This window comes from Nyctereutes procyonoides, unplaced genomic scaffold, assembly GCF_905146905.1.
Source record: "Nyctereutes procyonoides isolate TBG_1078 unplaced genomic scaffold, NYPRO_anot_genome, whole genome shotgun sequence".
Lineage (NCBI taxonomy): Eukaryota > Metazoa > Chordata > Mammalia > Carnivora > Canidae > Nyctereutes > Nyctereutes procyonoides.
Window position 1 is genome coordinate 65,801,564 of NW_026575142.1, and position 19,273 is coordinate 65,820,836.

Genomic DNA, 19,273 nt, shown 5'->3' on the forward strand with positions numbered 1-19,273 from the left:
TCAGGTTCTGACACAGTCTAACATACGCTGTATGTCTATGTATCATCATTTAAAACCATGAGTATCATGACATATGCTGTGAAGCTTCCTGAGCAGTTTTCCATTTTTCTCCAATGTATACACACAACAGGGCACATCATATATGCTTTTTAGCCTAAAACTTTTACTTATACACTTTATACACTTCTTGTAGTTAGAAGAAAAAAAATCCCTGTGGGGCATCTGGGTGGCTCAGTCGGTTAAGCATCTGACTCTTGATTTTGGCTCAGGTCATACTCATGGGGTTGTGAGATCCAGCCCCAAGTCGGGCCCCACATTGAGCATGGAGCCTGCTTGATATTTTCTCTTTCAATCTGCCCCTCCCCTCCAAAAAAAAAAGAGAGAAAATAAATCCCTGCATATTCATCTTTACTACTCTTCAACTCAAATGAAACATTTTCTCAGATAAAATTGTATGCACAACTAAAAGTATCCAGGAATTAAATGAAATTAAAGTCCTAACAACAAAAAGCAAAATGTAGACACTGTCTGGATTCTGATTTGAAAAATAACTATAAAAGGATATTTATACAATTTATACAATTCTACAATTAAAAAATCTCAATATGAACCAAGAACTAGATGACCCCAAGGACTTATTATTAATATTGTTTTGTGTGATATAGCATTATAGTTACATACTAAAATGGATTTTTTTTTTTTTTAGAAATTCACAATGAATTATATACCAGTGAAATGAGATGAGGACTATGAATTTTTTTAAAAACAGAAAGGAGGGAATAAAAGAGAAAGTGAAAAGCAACAGGGAAAGAAAAGGGGGCATGGAGGGAGGAAAACAAAAGGGATAGATGAAGCTAGTGTGGCAAAAATAATGTTTGAAATTGGGTAACAATATTGAGTCTGGGTGAGTGAGGATTCATTATACAATTCTAATTCATGTATGTTTGAAATTTTTCATTGTTAACATTCTTTTAAAGTAAAAAAAAAATCAAACTGATCTCAGTAGAAGTTAGCAGTAAAAAACAAATTTTATACTACTATCATACTCTTTGCTGTTCAAATAAAAAGTAAATCAATGATGAATACATTTCAACAGTGTGTAACTTCCTGACAATGACAGAGGTGCCTTCCTTTTAACAATGAGGAAAACTGTGGGAAAGACTATTTTGTTTACCAGCATGCTATTTTGCTTATTTTAGCAAAGTACAGACACATAGTACATGCTCAATACATATGTGAAAATTAATTTTAGATGAAATATATAAGATATTAAGGATAATTACTTAGATGTAGATGTTAATTAAATCACTACTATTAGAATTCTGAACACACTAAATGCTATCTTAGATGTAGATGTTAATTAAATCAAATTAAATCACTACTATTAGAATTCTGAACACACTAAATGCTATCTGATTAAGTTAAACTGTATCATAATTAAAGGGCCATGATCAGAATCAAGAAAAATAAAGTATATCACTTCTGCATTTATTTGTGTTTGTTTTCCTATGGTCTATTTGTATATGACTAATTTTCCTGGAATATTTTACTATTAGACTTGAGTCTAATTTCTGACATTACGAAGATTTAGTGTTATTTTCCTCTTTGAACAAATTTAATCACCTCTTGATTGACAAGTACATCCTTAATACAACTGTAATACCTACCTGACATCAACCATCAGAATATAGAAAGTCTAAAACCAAACAACCCAGAGCTTTAAATTAAACAAACTCAGTAAAGCAGACAATTAAGTCTGCTTAGAGAGAAAGAGAACTGGTTGCTTCAATGCTAAAATTCTAAATTAATTTCATATATAATGGAATTTTTTTCCTCCCACACTCCTTCAAAAGTCAGGTTGACATTATGCAAATTAAAAACATCAATCTTGCTATTTGAATTATTTGGCCATTAAAGGCCTGATTAGCTTTCCATTTACCTCAGTTAAATAATGCATTATATATAGGAATAAAAGTGAATAACTTCCTAGTGTGTGAAAATATACGTCGAATAAAAATCCATATCCTGTTTCAAATGGTAAAAGTCAAAGTTAATTTAAACAGTATTGTAAGTAAAATCCACAAACCTTCAGCAATCATGTCTTCCATCTCTGTGTCAGATGAATTATCTGCATGCTTTGCATTATTCTGTAGCTCTGGCTGCACACATACAGAATTTATCACCTGATTATCCAAAAGAGGCCTTTTTTTCACAGGTTGTTCTATTAGCAAAGATGAACGACTCACCTTTAAAACAAAGAATAAAATAATCTTTTAAAAGGCTTTTCAGGGCAGCCCAGGTGGCTCAGGGGTTTAGTGCTGCCTTTGGCCCAGAGTGTGATCCTGGGCACCCAGGATCCAGCCCTGTGTCGGGCTCACTACATGGAGCCTGCTTCTTCCTCTGGCTGTGTCTCTGCCTCTCTCCCTGTCTCTCATGAATAAATAAATAAAATCTATAAATAAATAAATACATACATACATAAAAGGCTTTTCAGAAATAACTTGGTTAAAAAAAAACAACTCTTGAAATCACTAGTATCTGTGCTAATTTACTTGTTCAACTGATCAGATTCATTAAGTGTTTTTTATTCCTTAAGAAAATTTTAGGCAATCTAGATTATCAACAGTTTGTATTTCAAGTCATCAACAATATGGATGCTTCAAAATCTCTGTCAAATGGAACCTAGTGTCCTAGTTTAGGGAAGTAGTTTAAAAAAGTCTTTAAAAATCAGTAATAGGGATGCCTAGATGGCACAGTCAGTTAGGCATCCAACTCTTTGTTTTGGCTCAGGTCGTGATCTCAGGGTCCATGAGATTAGACTGAGCCCTGCATTGGGCTCTGAACTCTTGCAGAGTCTGCCTGTGACTCTCTCTCTCTCTCTCTCTCTCTCTCTTTCTCAACCCCTTCCACACTTGTCCCACCACCACCACCCCATGCTCACTTGTGCGGTCTCTGAAATAAACGAATCTTTTTAAAAATAAATAAATAATTAAAACCAGTAATAAATTTTGATTAGTCAGTATCCTTATTTTTTTCTGCAAGAACTTTTAATATCTTTCTTTCTTTCTTTTTCTTTCTTTTCTTTCTTCCTTTCTTTCTTATTTATGAATGATAGTCACAGAGAGAGAGGCAGAGACATAGGCAGAGGGAGAAGCAGGCTCCATGCACCCGGAGCCCAACGTGGGATTCGATCCCGGGTCTCCAGGATCGCGCCCTGGGCCAAAGGCAGGCACCCAGGGATCCCAAGATTTATTTTTCATGTACAAAGCTTTTTACTTGCAGCAATGTCTCCTCAGGATAGATCATTACTGTATGTACTTTAAAGATAAGTGAATTAATGTTCTAAGTATTTAGGTGATTTCTTTACAAAAGCAGAATCAGGACTAGAACTCAGTCTCCTGACTCCTAGTTCAGCAACCTAATCCACGATAACACAAAAATGAATAGATAAATCCTCAAACATTAACATGAAAATCAGTAACAAAATATTCACATGTTCAATATACTTGGTTAAGTCATAAATGCTACTAACTTTAAAAATGTTTTCAGTACAAACAATCCAGACCGAAAATATTTACTGATTTGCTAGTGAACTGTCAGCTAATCTGAAACAGAACCTATTTAAGAATGCTGGTTAAGTCTCCCATATCTGCCATACATAGTGAACAATATAGCTTACTATAAACTTCTCCATTTAACTTTAGAGAATAATCACCCAACTTTTAAATTTTGTTCATTTCAGTTAGGTTATTTAATATGCCTCAAGTAAAATTTACAAAAGGTATTGCTGAAGAAACTGTAATACACTCAGTGCTGCTAAGAGTTCCCACTTCTTGGTGTGTGAATATATTTAAATAATCTTTCCAGGAGCGCCTGGGTGGCTCAGTAAGAAGGGCATGTGACTCTTGATCCTGGTGTTGTGAGTTTGAGCCCCACACTGGGTGTAGAGATTACTTAAAAATAAAATCTTTAAAAATAAAAATAAAGCAAATAAATAATCTTTCCAGAAAATAATTTGGCAATATATATCATGAGCCTTACGAATACATATGTAATACGATTCAATATCTGTACTTCTAAGAATTTGTGCTAAAGAAATGGTCAAGTATGGAAGCCTAAAATGTCCAACAATGCAAAGATCCCGTAAATTATGACTGCCCATAAAGTGGAGTATTATGTAACCTTTCAAAATGTTTCCAAAGTACTATTAATCATATGAAAAAACAAAAGCTCTAGCTGTACTGAAAGAAGAACTATATATATGATAATCTTGATCATATGAAATATATATGTAAAAAAATACACATTGTGGTATTACTGAGGATTATTTGCTCTGTATGTTTCCCATATTTTCCATTCAAAATAAAACATTATTAATTTTATAATCAGAAAAAAAGTTGTAATTGTCACTAGTGATTATTAATAATAGCAGCTATGGGTATCAAGTGCCAGGCACTGCAGAAAACAATATTTGCACATATAATCCTTACAACAACCCTCAGAGCAAAGTATCATCTCTACTTGCCAGATGAGCAAAAATGAAGATCAAAAAGGTTGAGTGACTTAACAAAGGTTATGTATGCAACACTGCCAAGATCCAAACCCTGAGGAGCAGGGGAAAAAGACTACTGCTCCACTATCAGAATTCTTATAGGAGATCCAAATTTAAAATACACAGTTAGGGCAGCCCCAGTGGCGCAGCGGTTTAGCGCCGCCTGCAGCCTGGGGTGTGATCCTGGAGATCCAGATCAAGTCCCACATCGGGCTCCTTGCATGGAGCCTGCTTCTCCCTCTGCCTGTGTCTCTGCCTCTCTCTCTCTCTGTGTGTCTCTCATGAATAAATGAATACAATCTTAAAAAAATAAAAATAAAATACACAGTTAACTGAAGACAAAGGCAAATGATGAAGCAACCCATTAACACAATGCAAGATCTTCACCAGCCATGAATCTAAAACACCTGGTATGATTCAAAGGCCTCTGAAATGAATTCTTTGGTTGTCTTAGATTTTGGCTTTGACTTTGGCCACTTGCCTTTATTTTCTAAGGAAAAATGTTCATCTCTAGATACTAGCATATATATTATGTACAGCTAGTCTCAACTTACAAGAATTTCAGTGATAGAAATAGCACTTCCATTTTGAAGTGAAGATTTTAAGGCATTTTTAAAATCTGACTGAGGACTGAGATTTTTTTTTTCATGTTTGGAACTTTTTTTTTTATAAATTTATTTTTTATTGGTGTTCAATTTGCCAACATAAAGAATAACACCCAGTGCTCATCCCATCAAGTGCCCCCCTCAGTGCCCATCACCCAGTCATACCCACCCCTTACCCACCTCCCCCCCCTTCCACCACCCCTAGCTCGTTTCCCATAGTTAGGAGTCTCTCATGTTCTCTCTCCGTTTCTGATATTTCCCACTCATTTTTTCTCCTTTCCCCTTTATTCCCTTTCACTATTTTTTATATTCCCCAAATGAATGAGACCATATAATGTTTAGGACTGAGATTTAAGAATGAAAAAATCTATCTGCTAATTGTAAACTATCAACTTGATAATAACTTCACTGGAGTACACTTCCAGTGATCTTTCTTTAAAATTATAAAACTGATATCCTTAATATCTTGAAAACGTTTTCCTTTGTTTATATATAGCTAGCATAAAAATTCCAGAAATATATTTGGAATTACATAAAGAGTACAGAGAGAAATTTTATATAAGGGATTGACAACTTTTTTGAAACAATTGTAAGCATTTATTAAAGAACAATACACTACAATTAAAGATAATGCTACATGGAATAATTTTAAAAATACAAATTTGTGGGGATCCCTGGGTGGCGCAGTGGTTTGGCGCCTGCCTTTGGCCCAGGGCGCGATCCTGGAGACCCGGGATCGAATCCCACATCGGGCTCCTGGTGCATGGAGCCTGCTTCTCCCTCTGCCTGTGTCTCTGCCTCTCTCTCTCTCTCTCTCTGTGACTATCATAAATAAATAAATAAAAATTAAAAAAAAAATACAAATTTGCTTACTACTTACAGGAAATGGCTCCAATCCCTCCTGAATCACAAAGCCTTCAATGACATGGGTTAAGATCTGTGGTTTAACAATAGCCTGTGGAGGTTTGTTTTCTATATTGGGAATGCTACTGGGCACCGATGTACTGTTACTCCTTGTGGTAGCAGCTGGAAGTAAGAGTGGAGGTGGAGGAACAGAAACATGTGAAGGATCTGATGGAGATTTAATTACTGAAGCACTGACGGATGCCACAGCAGGTAATTCCACTTGCTCTGGAAAAAAAGTCATTTTTTTATCTTTAGCATTCTGTGTAGGCAAATATGAAAAAAAGAATCACAAAAAAAACATTAATAACAGTAACAGTCCACACCTGGTGCTTTAAAACATCATTCTAAGAACTTTGTATTTAATTTCATTTAATCTTAGGAGATAGAAGCCACTATTATCCCCTCTTTACAGGAGGGGATAACTTGCCCAAAGTGATCATTCCAATCTTGGTTAAAAAGAACTGTCCCATAAGACATGAAAGTGTTTTAGAACATCAATTTAAGAATAATTGTGAATATTGTTGCTTTTTAAAAAAAGTTTCAAGCTACAGATATTAAATTCCCTATGTTCCTATTTATATATTCCAGATGGTATGGAGGAAAAAGTACTTTGAAAGTACACTTAAATAAAAAAGGAGCATAAAATCCATAGAATAAGTACAGATTTTTAAAGAATTACACAATACCACCTTTATTTCAAGTAGTAAGGCTAATCCAAATCCATGCACAATTTTTCTTTAACAACTCTTCAGTGGCCCTGTGTATGTCAATTTGGGGGAACATTTTAGTATCAGGCAATTGTCAAATATTGGGTTGGATCACTGTGATTCCTCCCCTTCAAACTCTGAAGACCACAATAAGACTCCATAGCCTGTAATCAACTTTACCTACCCATATAATAGCACCAAACCGGGACGCCTGGGTGGCTCAGCGGTTTAGCGCCTGCCTTCCGCCCAGGGCGTGATCCCGGGGTCTAGGGATCAAGTCCCATGTCAGCTCCCTGCATGGAGGCTGCTCTTCCCTCTGCCTGTGTCTCTGCCTCTCTCTGTGTGTCTCTCATGAATAAGTAAATAAAATGTTAAAAAAAAAAAAAAGGCACCAAACCTTTACCGACTGTACTAAAGTAGAAAGATAGAACCAGATGGCAGCTAAAAATATATGTGAGTACAGATGTCTAAGAAAAACAACAAAGAGCTCATGTGTAAAGATAATAGTACAACTTACTGAGCACTTCACATGCCAGGTACCGTATAAATGCCTCACATGTTGTAACTCATTTAACCCTCGAAACTACCCCAAGAGTATGCAGTACTGTCATCTCCATTTCATAGTGTGGAAACAAAAAGATAAAGTAACTTGCTGGAGGGCACACACCTAACTAGGTAATGGAGCTGTGATAGTAACCTAGAGAGTCAGTTCTTGAGACAAGGCTCTAAATTGCTATGGTAATTCCTCTCCACTAGTAAAAAAAGGGTTGACACCACTACCGAAGATGCTCAAAATCTTAGGTAGAGAATAGGAATCCCTAGAGAATAAAAATTTCAGCTAACAAAATAGTGTAGTTATTATCTGTATAATCTCAGAAATGGAAAAGCTCTAACAATTCACACTCACAAACACCAATGTGATTGATATAATATTGCTTATCATAGCATTATTATAAGCCATTTATTAACCTAGTTCCACTAAATAATCCACCAAGATAAACTGCACTGGAAAACCAGTTTAAAATTACACAATCCCTTATTAAAAACTAAGTAAGAAAGTCAACAGAAAATGCTCGTTTGCTGATTTCAGGGAATAAACACAACATTGTACACACGCATTACCAGACTGAGGAACTCCAGGAAAATCCTATCCCACATACCAAATCGTCACATCTACTCCTAGAGGGATAAAAATTATAAAATTCTAAAGTGGGACTGAAAGGTACTTTTTCTGTTTAAAGGAAAATATAAATCTATGAGGTACTGAAAAATAAGATAAAATCTTTATGTCCCTTACAGACTTATAGATACTTGTTACTTTAGAAATATAAAGCTGCCTTGGGACACCTGGGTGGCTCAGTTAAGCCTCTGACTCTTGGTTTCAGCTCAGGTCATGATCTCGGGGTTGTGAAATCAAGCCCCCATGTTGGGCTCCCGGCTCAGCACGGAGTCCACTTGAGATTCTTTCCTTCTCCTCCTTTCTCTGCCCCTCCCAACCACCTTGCTTGAGCTCTCTCTCCCTCTAAAATAAATAAATGAAAGCTCTAAAAATATTTATATAAAGCTACATTAAGTATAATATAGTTTGTTAAGAAAATACCGGCTTGGCGTATGCTCTAATTAATTTTTAGATCATACATACAAATGCGCCCATCTTTTAACACCCTAAATGTTTTTAATACTAGAGCTGTTGAGACGCCTGGATGGCTCAGCAGTTGAGCGCCTGCCTTTCGCCCAGGGCGTGACCTTGGAGTCCCGGGATCAAGTCCCCACACTGGGCTCCCTGCATGGAGCCTGCTTCTCCCTCTGCCTGTGTCTCTGCCTCTCTCTCTCTCTCTCTCTGTGTCTCTCATGAATAAATAAATAAAATCTTTAAAAAAAAAAAAAAAAAACTAGAGCTGTAAGTTACTGACTTCTGAAGAAGCTAATAGCTATTACTTGCCAATGTACAATCAGCTGTTAAAACATGTGAGAAACACTGATGTATTACAGTAGAACAAAAACACAATTTTACACTCTCTAGATTTAAGATAACTGTGAAAGAAAACACAACTAATAGAACTTTGCCACAGGGTACTCTCTGCCTATTCAAAGACTCATTTTCTGAGTAAGATCTATGAGCTTTTTCCACCTTTTTTTATGGCTGTTTTTTACTTTTAAGGAATTTTTAGAGATTTATGAAAACAATGCTGGATGGAAACAAATCCCTTTATGTTCGCAGGTCAGTTTATTTCGTGATTTGATGAGATATTCTAATAATCAACCTGTGCTTGCTTTCCCCCCTCATATACACTGCAAAAGAGTATAATTAGTATGAAATAAGTTATAGGAAGATTCAGAAGTCTACACTATACACAGGCAATTTAGCCAGAGGTAAATGATTGACAGGATGTTGAATTGTATTATTGAGGAAAAAAATGTGAAGATGTTCTTGTGTTCCAATATTTCAGAAACATTCAAATTTTCTTTGCATTACTATTACTAATGCTTTTTAGGTAACTAAATCATAGTCACAATGCAAGGTTAGTATTCAATTAAACTTTTATTTCTGCCTTTAAATCAAACTTCGGGAACATTAAATCCATTTTCAGTGTAGAGAAACTACAAAGATTTAATACTATAGATTTGCCTTAATCTACCTTTTGTGGTATGATTATAAATAAACACACAGGCAGTACTACTAAACTTGTCAAATATTTTATATAATTTTATTTGACTAGACATTTTCTATTTTTCAGCAGGGAGAAAATATTGGAAGAAAACTGTTTTTCGGGATCCCTGGGTGGCGCAGCGGTTTGGCGCCTGCCTTTGGCCCAGGGCGCGATCCTGGAGACCCGGGATTGAATCCCACGTCGGGCTCCCGGTGCATGGAGCCTGCTTCTCCCTCTGCCTGTGTCTCTGCCTCTCTCTCTCTCTCTCTCTCTGTGTGACTATCATAAATAAATGAAAATTAAAAAAAAATTAAAAAAAAAAAGAAAACTGTTTTTCCCCTTCTGTGCTTTCAAGAGAGTCACACTGATAGGGAATAAAATCAGAGAGAAGGGAAGGGTTAGAGCAGTGGCACACTTGTAAAAAGAGGGAGGGCAAGGGTAGCTTTGGTAGCAAAGTCAGTGACTGATTACAATTTGTTTCCATCAGGTGACAGTGGTTCTTGTTTACTGTAAATAATTACAAGGGCCATGAGATGTTCTAGAGAACTGAATACTTACATGGAAGACTGAATCAGATTAGTATTATCTAATGGTCAGGGTCAGCAAGCTTTCTCTAAAGGGCCATATGGGCTTTGCAACTACTCTTCTTTGCCACAGCAATACAGAAGTAAACATAGATAATATTTGAACAGGTGAATGTAGCTGTATTATACAGAATTTTATTTATGGACACTGAAATTTGAATTCTGCATATTTTTCTCACATGGCATGAAATATTACTCTTTTGATTTTCTTCAACCATTTAAAAATTTAAAAACCATCCTCAGCTCATGAGCCATGTAAAAACAGCAGGAAAGATTTAAAGCATGAGCTAGTCTGCCAACCTCAATCTAAATAAATTATTTATAAATTTTTCAAAAATCTAACAGTCGGTAGAGCATGCAGCTCTTGATCTCAGGGTCATGAGTTCGAGCCCCATGTTTAAAGAAAAAAAAAAAGATGTCTCTAGTAAGAATTAGTGAAGTTTAAGAACTGTCTGAGAAAGAACACTTTTAAAAACATCCTCAGCCTGGATCACAAGCAATTATGAGGCATCTCAGATAGGACTCAACATGCTTTGTGATTTCTGGTAAATATAACTAAAATCTTTTAATAGAACTCTGATTTATTCTAATTTTTAAGCTTAGAAATAGCTTGACACATGAATCTGAATGAGCATATAAAATGTATCTGTGCAAACCACTAAAAACTACAAAGCTATTTTTTTTTTAAGATTTTATTTATTTATTCACGAGAGACACACAGAGAGAAAGGCAGAGACACAGGCAGAGGGAGAAGCAGGCTCCATGCAGGGAGCCCAACATGGGACTTGATCCCGGGTCTCCAGGATCATGCCCTGGGCTGAAGGCGGCGCTAAACCACTGAGCCACCCGGGCTGCCCTAAAGTATGTTTTTTTTTTATTTCAGTGGTTCTTCAACAACTCTTTTAATTGTTCATTAAAAAAAAATCGAGTTCTATTAATATTTTGCTGCAATTACAGAAAAAATCAGTTTAATACCATTTCCAGTTATTAAACTTCACTCACTTTACTAAACTGTATTACTAACAATAGAAAATTCCCCAAAATTTAGGTATATCCTCACCTAACAAAGGATGCTCAGAAGTTAAATCTTCTCTCCCCACAGTTATAGCTGCTGGGGACAGTGTGGGGGGCGGTGGGGTTCTGTCCATCCGGACACATTCATCTGACTCTTCCGGCATTTCTTCTTCACACACATCTTCTACTTGATAAACCTGCAATGACAAACCACACTGCCTTATTAACATGTTTCTAAAAATACATTTACTAAAGTGTTCCTAAGTTAATTGAAAAAAACATAAATTCTAAGTGTTTTAAATTTTAAAAAGGCAAAATGATTATTTGACAGGTTGAAAAAAAAACTTTAAAAAAGTTCAAATGAAGTTTTTCATAATGTTTGACAATATTTTGCTAAAAGCAAGTTATGGATCAATATCTAAGCTACAAATTACTAAAGTTTCCAAAAAGGTGACCATCAAGTCAGAACATATTTTTAATTTTGAGAGTTAAAAAATTTTTTTGGATCTTATAAATTCAAATAACTATTTGGAGAATTTACTATTGATCCTATTAAATTCAACTGTCATAAATCAAAATAAATACTAGTATTTCTCACAAGCACACTAAGTAAATCTCCGAAATGACATATCTCAGGAGCTGCTTAAAGGATGACACCCCAGGCCCTTCTTCATTATGCTTATGTGAACTAAAGATTAAATTATGAAAAGTAATATCTGGAAACATACAAAAAAGGTATGTAATTATATCTTTAATTCTTTAATCTTCTGATCTACTCAAGAATCGAATTAGCTTCTATAAGCTAGCATCAGGTAACCAGAAAATATATGTCCTTAAAACATATACACACCCCTCCTAAGCCATTTGACACATTATTTTTAGTTCTTTAATATTGTTCCATACTTATAAAATTTTTAAGTCTTTAACCTAACAGCCTTGTTAACTAATGCTAAGGAGCATACTGTAAGACTAAAACATGAATTCAATCTGAGAAGGTATTATGTAACTAAAAATAACTTAATAATTTTTCATGAAACTTAAGACCGAGCTTTCAAAGTCCACTTTTAGACTATTTTGTCTTCATTATTTAACCATTATTTCTGGAAAATGACAGGTTACTAAAAACAAAGCCACAAAGCAATTCCCTTTCTTATAATACAAAACTTATCACTTAAATTTGCAAAAGGTCCTGAGTTTTATTTAAGACTACTTACCTAAATTGATTAATATTTCTAATAAATATTAAAACAAAAAAACCTTTCAACAACATTCACAAAAAACTTTGTGATATTTAATATTGTACTTGTAATCAAACTACTGAAAAAGTTTGAAGTATATAAAAGCTAAATATAAAAATGATCAAGATTTTTAAAACCAGAATAAACCATGTTAAAAAAATGACTATCAAGTTTCATCTACAAAGACACCTAGCTAGCAGAGGTGAGTTTTAAAAAAAAACCAGGGCAGCCCCAGTGGCACAGCAGTTTAGTGCCGCCTGTAGCCCAGGGCCTGATCCTGGAGTCCCAGATCGAGTCCCACATCGGGCTCCCTGTGTGGAGCCTGCTTCTCCCTCTGCCTGTGTCTCTGCCTCTGTGTGTGTGTGTGTGTGTCTCTCATGAATAAATAAATAAAATCTTTAAAAAATAAATAAAAATAAAAAATAAAAAATGAACAAAAACCTAACTTTCCAAGCCTCTGTTAATATCTTTAAAAAGAGAATGTCTTTTTAAAAATTTAAAAATCCTTAAAAAAATTTAAAAATATTCCAGTTACTGATACTTTTATACCAAATATAATATCCAGAACTGTGATCTAAATCAACTACATAGGCTACATTTTTAAAAGTTATTTGCTCCCAACCCTGCACCTGGAAACCTTTTTTGTTTTGTTTTGGGTTTTTTTTAAGATTTTATTTATTTATTCATGGGAGACCCAGAGAGAGAGAGAGAGGCAGAGACACAGGCAGAGGGAGAAGCAGGCTCCATGCAGGGCGCCCGACGTGGACTCGATCCGGGTCTCTAAGATCAAGCCCTGGGCTGAAGGCGGCACTAAACCGCTGAGCCACCTGGACTGCCCAATATTATCTTTTCTTAAAATGTTGAAATTCTCTCTTTAATTATTAATGCTGTCACAAGTTTTTCAAACACCTATTACAGTATCTCTTAAGGAATCAAAGTTTGATCATGCATAGAACTCTGGCTTTTAAAAAATAATAAAAGTAGGTAGCTGGGTGGCTCAGTTGGTTAAGTATCTGCCTTTGGCTCAGGTCATGATCCCAGAGGCCTGGGATCAAGTCCCTCGTCAGGCTCCCTGCTCAGCCGGGAGTCTGCTTCTCCCTCTGTGCCCCCCCCCCCCCCGCTTGTGCTCTCCCCTTCTCTCTTCTCTAATAAATAAAATCTTTAAAAAATAAAATAAATAAAAATTTAATGAAAGAGTTTTAAAGGATAAAAAAGTCGTATTATAAACAGCATATTCTTAAATAATCCATCATAGAATATTACAAAATTCTTGTCTTTCTTTATAGGTAAGCCTAACCACACATACTTTCTTTCAAATTTGCTATGTAATGGCAAAATAAGTTAATAAAAGAAATAGGCAAAAACTGATCTGTCACAGACATCTGGCACCATCAGCACAAAAAATCTAAGTGCAACAACTAAAATACTGCATAAAGCAAAGGAATGGAGGTTTTACTCACAAGATCATTAGGAAACTGCACAACACAATTTCTGTTTAGCTCATAACTACTACTCTAAAACTAGCAATGACTGCCAAACTTACCTCAATAAAATACATTAGTCCCATGTGTCTCCCTTCCCTAAACAAACTGTAGAACATTAGTTCTAAATTATCTATTCTCACATATCTTACTTATCATACCCAAATGTCAGTGAAAAATTTTAGTTTTATAAATGCATCTTTTATAAATGTATTTTTAAGTACACTTTTACTTTGATAATTCATACAGAATCTTTTAAAATTTCACATCTCTTAAGAAGTAAATAGATATTACTATATATATACTATACTACCTTTAAATATTTGAAACAACCAGGTAATTGTGAAAAGAAATGTGCAATTCATGAAAGAACATGATTTGATTAAAACATTAATAAGATGTGATCAAGAGTAATAAAAGAAAAACATAATAACTTAATAGACTATGGTACTCAAAGAAAGATAAAAGGCAAGAAAGATAACATAGGAATATCTATAGCAAGTATGACCACACCAGTGAGAGCAGAAAAAGTTACTATTTTTCATGGGGGGGGAAAAAACTTCCAAAAATTGAATAACATAAATTTAAAAAAAATTTTAAGGGAAGACAGAAGTAACAACGTAAGACCTTAAATTTTTTATCTTTAAAATTTCTCCTAATGAAAACAATTAGAAAATTAGAAGGCATACAAAGAAATTTTACTTTTTACTTATTAAAACCCAATTCACTGAACTAGAAATAGAAATTTGAATTTGATTTCTTTGAAATTACTGTACACTTTGAAGCCTATGTTTTTTTTTGTTTTTTTTTTTTTTTTAAATTTTTTTTTTTTTTTTTAAATTTATTTATTTATGATAGTCACACAGAGAGAGAGAAAGAGAGAGGCAGAGACACAGGCAGAGGGAGAAGCAGGCTCCATGCACTGGGAGCCCGATGTGGGATTCGATCCCGGGTCTCCAGGATCGCGCCCTGGGCCAAAGGCAGGCGCCAAACCGCTGCGCCACCCAGGGATCCCGAAGCCTATGTTTTTATGTTACAATATCCACTGTAAATTTTTCAAAAATCTAAAAGATATAGAGACATGGGAATTGAATGACAAATTTATTTCTAAATGCTCATTGTTATTTCTATTGAGCTGCTTTTATTTTTTTTTTAATTTTTTATTTATTTATTTATGATAGTCACACAGAGAGAGAGAGAGAGGCAGAGACACAGGCAGAGGGAGAAGCAGGCTCCATGCACCGGGAGCCCAATGTGGTATTCGATCCCGGGTTTCCAGGATCACGCCCTGGACCAGAGGCAGGTGCCAAACCGCTGCGCCACCCAGGGATCCCTTGAGCTGCTTTTAAATAAAAGTAAGTTAAAAGTGGAACTCAATCCCTTTATACCTATTAATAACATCAGTGAGGATGATAAGAATATCTATAAATTTGCAACCTGAAAACCAAAATGTTTCTCATTAAGGAAAGACTTTGAAACTCCTTTCTGAGTTAATGATTATTAATTTTTAAGTGATAAAATCTTTTCAGTGAAATTTAGTATGAAATCTCCTTTGAGAAAACTGTTTTCCTCAGTTACAAATTATTAATTTGATCATTCTGCCTAAACATTTAGAGATCTTATTTCAATTTTTATTGTAAATTATTTTACAAATTTAAAGTCTTTTAGAGAATTAAAAAAAATAAAAAAGTTCTTCAACCTAATTTTCTTTTCCAGGCAACATGTACCATTGCTAGAGGTGTATTCTGATAAATTGCACCATGATCTCAATTATGCAAAACTTTTACTCCACTCAATGGATTTTTTCATTCTTGTATTCAATTTATCCACTCAGTTTTTTTTAGCTTTTTAAATGAGAAATATTTAAAGTAATATTTTTTCTTCATAGAAATTTAAAAATCAGAAGTTTAAGAATACTAAAAGATGGTCTATAATGTTTTTTGCAAAGCTGGATTCTTTCTTAATTTTTTTTTCTACAAAATCTAATTTTACCCCCAAATTACATCATATAAGCATACCTCACCTTGAAACCAAAGCCCCTACTGGCCCAGGACTTCAGAATGCACACAACCAAAAAGGTTAGGTAGATAAACCATACGTTTAAGAACATAACAAGCCAACAGAAGGGATCTATGAAGGATAATCACCTTAAGAGAAAAAACTTTGTGCAGATGACACTGGTTCAAATGCATTCCCTTGGGGAAAAAAAATCAACTCTGTAAAGATAGCAGATGGATTTGTTTAAATAGTAATAAAATTAACGAGGGACTTTAATAACCATCACAAATTATCAAGCATGCAACCATACTACAACAAATGGCATTTTTTTTTTTTTTGCCCATACAGCATGTTTGTCAGACACTGACAGATGGAAATTCCAAGCTTTTTAAATTCATAGGCATTTAGATCTAGCAATACAACATAATGTGGAAGAAAATAGTTTTTACTTTCAGTTCAGCAAGAAAGTCAAAGAGCTTCCAAGGGCTTACCACTGGTGGATCAACAGGTGCTGGTGGTTGTACTTGTAGGTTTACCGCAACAGTCTGTGGAGGAGGAAGGGTCTGAAATGGCAACTGGACCAAAGCTTCTGCAGCTGGAAGCTCCTCTTCTGACACCAAAGCATTCTGCACCAAAACCTGGCCCTGGGACAGAATTTCAGGCTGCACTTGTAAAGACTGCATAGACTGCAAGGGCAGTGGTGGAATCTGAGCTGGAGGAGATGCCGACATCTGCGGAGGGGTTGCGATTGGAATTGGAGAGGACTGCAGGGCTGAATATTGCTGGTGTGATGTTGGAGACACAATCTGCTGACCTGGGGACACCAAAGTGGACTGCTGAACTGGGCCAATGTGTACAACAGGGGAAGCTGGAAGTGGAAGATGAGATGGAAGATTCAGCTGTGCTGTAGGCTGCACCTGATTAGCAGTGGACTGCTGCAGGTTTGGCCCTGGCTGGAGAGCTGATGACACAAGCGAGTGTGGCTGAATAAGTGCTTGTGGATGAATAATTATAGTAGGAGACTGACTTGGTGAATGAGGCGGTGGAGGAGACACCACTACAGACTGCTGTGCTGACTGGGACTGGCTAGGAGACATTGTCAAAGGAGGGGGATGGCTCTGAATTGGTGAACAATGTTGTGACTGGGCATTACTAGGAGCTGGAGGAAGGCCATGGTTTTGGAGTGGCATACAGTGCTGGGATGGGGGTGGGTCTTGAGTTGGATTTTGAAGTGTGATTGGCTGAATTTGCTGTTGCTGCTGTTGTAATATCAGCTGATGATGGGAAACCTTGGGAGGTGGTGAATGAAGAGGAATCTGCTGATGTTTTATTAGAGGATGAGGCTGAATTGGAGGATATGAAGCTGCGAGAGAAAAAAATGACAATTAGTATTTTTTTCCAAAAACAGCATAGAAACTTCTAAATATATCTAAAGAAGGAAAGTTTTCACATCAGAAGGTCACAATCATCAGAAATCTATTATAAGTCTTCCAAACAAGAGTAATTAGAAAATGTAATGACAACTTTTCCTTGGAAAACTAGAACAATTTCATGAAATAAAATGTACCGTGATAAGCTCCAAAAGAAAAAACTGCCTAAAACAATTGATTCATGAATCTGAAACATGATTTATTCTTACTAAATTTTAGAGGTCACCAGAGTATCTGCATTAACTTTTAACAGTTTTTCCACAGAATTCCTCCTTTGGGGAAAAGGCGTATCAGTGAACAAATATATCTATAAAAATAACTTTGAAATCATAAAAATGCAGTATCAGAATGCATAAAGGTCTCACACTTTCTAATCTATGTCTAAATATTCTTCCAACAGTCAATGTAATTATTTATAAACCTTCTCAAGTAAGTTTCCAAATTTGAGCCAAGATGAAAAGTTGGTATTATTTGACCCAGAAAGAGAAAAATTAACTTGTATAACAAGTTAATTTAGCTAAGCAAAACACATGTGTGAATTCTATAGCACTGTTCTATAATCATTATAACTAACAATTTCAGGGGCCATTCCAAATCCAGGAGAGCACTAGTTTTGCTTGCAAAGAGAATGAGGCAATCAGAAGTCCATGCTGATTATAAAGCATCTTGTTTTACTTCTCCTCCCTACCCAAAAAAAAAAACAACAAAAACAACAAAAAATCCTACAGCAATCCATACATGTCCATTTTCTCCACAAAGGAGTCACACACAACAGAGATTTTATACAGAAGAATTAGCAAAATCAAGTAGTATATAGTTGTCCCATCATTATGCCTCTTCTGCATACTAGTGCCTATGTTTACACAGAAAAGATGCTGGTGAAATCCTCCCTAAATAAAAATGGAAATGGGGTTCACTAGAAGGTAAGTTGAAAAGATTGCTTAATATCTTACAAAGGCTATATGCATTTAAAATAGGTCTAGAGAGATGGCACATTTTTTTCTTAATCTCAGAATAATAAGATAAAGGCTATAACATCTTGCATCTATTTTTATATTTAACCACATTTGTGAAAAAGGCCTTATAAAAACTTGTAACAACTTTTTTTTAAGATTCTTACACTTGGTTATCATTTAAAATTTTGGAGATCCTTTAAGGAAATTAACATCTGATTAACATCTCAAAAGAGGCATTTAGAAGTTCAAAAAAATACCCACAAATTGTATTTTTTTAAAAAAATGGAAATTAGGTCTAAAATTTCACCTAACAAAGTAATTTTCACATAACTAGACTAGCACTTCAAACTAAGACTGAAAATTTTATGCTAGCACTTTATAAAGACTCTATATTATAAAGCATTCAACAAAATCGTAGAATTCTAGAATGTCTTTCCTCCAAAGGGTTCAAGGTGCTTTCACATTTCTCTCACTTGTATTCACAAAATGCCTGGAGTAGGTTAGTATTATTTTTCCTCTATAGGGAAATAAGAGTTTTTGCCAGCATGGCAGCAAAAGCCCACTTTAATTCAATTTTTAAGGTATAATTAAAATTTACCATATTCTTGTACAGTGGATATCATATTCATGTGAATAAAAATTCTCAACTCAAGTAAGCAATCTTTTTTTATATTCTAGAGTCAATAATTCAGTAGATTAATACTTTCACCTAAGTTAAATTTTACTCTGATGAGAATTCAAAATGAGTCTATATAATTTTATATAGTCCTTAAGCCCAACTGACAAGCATATATATTACAGAATAACTGCAAGGATATCTGAAATAACACTTCTGAATAAGAAAAGTCCTAGTGCTCTGGAGGACGGTACCATGTTGTTAATTTCTCTGATTTTAATAAACCCTTTATTATTGTAAGGATGGCCTTTATTTGGAGAATTAATGATTGGCATCATCTCTCACATTATATAGATAGAATTCTTTATACAATTACTTACAATTAAATATATTATTAAATAATTATATATTATTGCAAATTATTAAGCGCATATTTTGCTAAACAGTTACATCAACCCTATGAGGTAGACAGGGTACTCTATTAGGCCAATTTATTACCCGAGAAGAAACTGGGCAGTTAAGTGCATTGCCTGAA

The 19,273-nt window shown here is 35.0% G+C and overlaps 1 protein-coding gene across 4 annotated transcripts in view; it reads right to left on the bottom strand.

Annotated features, from left to right (window-relative positions):
* Positions 1–19,273, bottom strand: part of PHC3 (polyhomeotic homolog 3) — an 80,803-nt gene that overhangs the window by 23,493 nt on the left and 38,037 nt on the right. For 3 of the 4 annotated variants that reach the window (XR_008662132.1, XM_055307845.1, XM_055307847.1), the window contains exons 8-12: positions 16,228–17,099; positions 15,886–15,933; positions 11,066–11,216; positions 6,038–6,288; positions 2,087–2,246 (exon numbers count right to left, since the gene is read on the bottom strand). Coding sequence is in view for 3 of the 4 variants with exons in the window: in XM_055307845.1 (XP_055163820.1) it covers positions 2,087–2,246; positions 6,038–6,288; positions 11,066–11,216; positions 15,886–15,933; positions 16,228–17,099 (1,482 nt within the window). In the remaining variant the exon portion in view is untranslated. The remainder of the gene's footprint in view (positions 1–2,086; positions 2,247–6,037; positions 6,289–11,065; positions 11,217–15,885; positions 15,934–16,227; positions 17,100–19,273) is intronic. The other variant, XM_055307846.1, reaches the window with a different exon arrangement.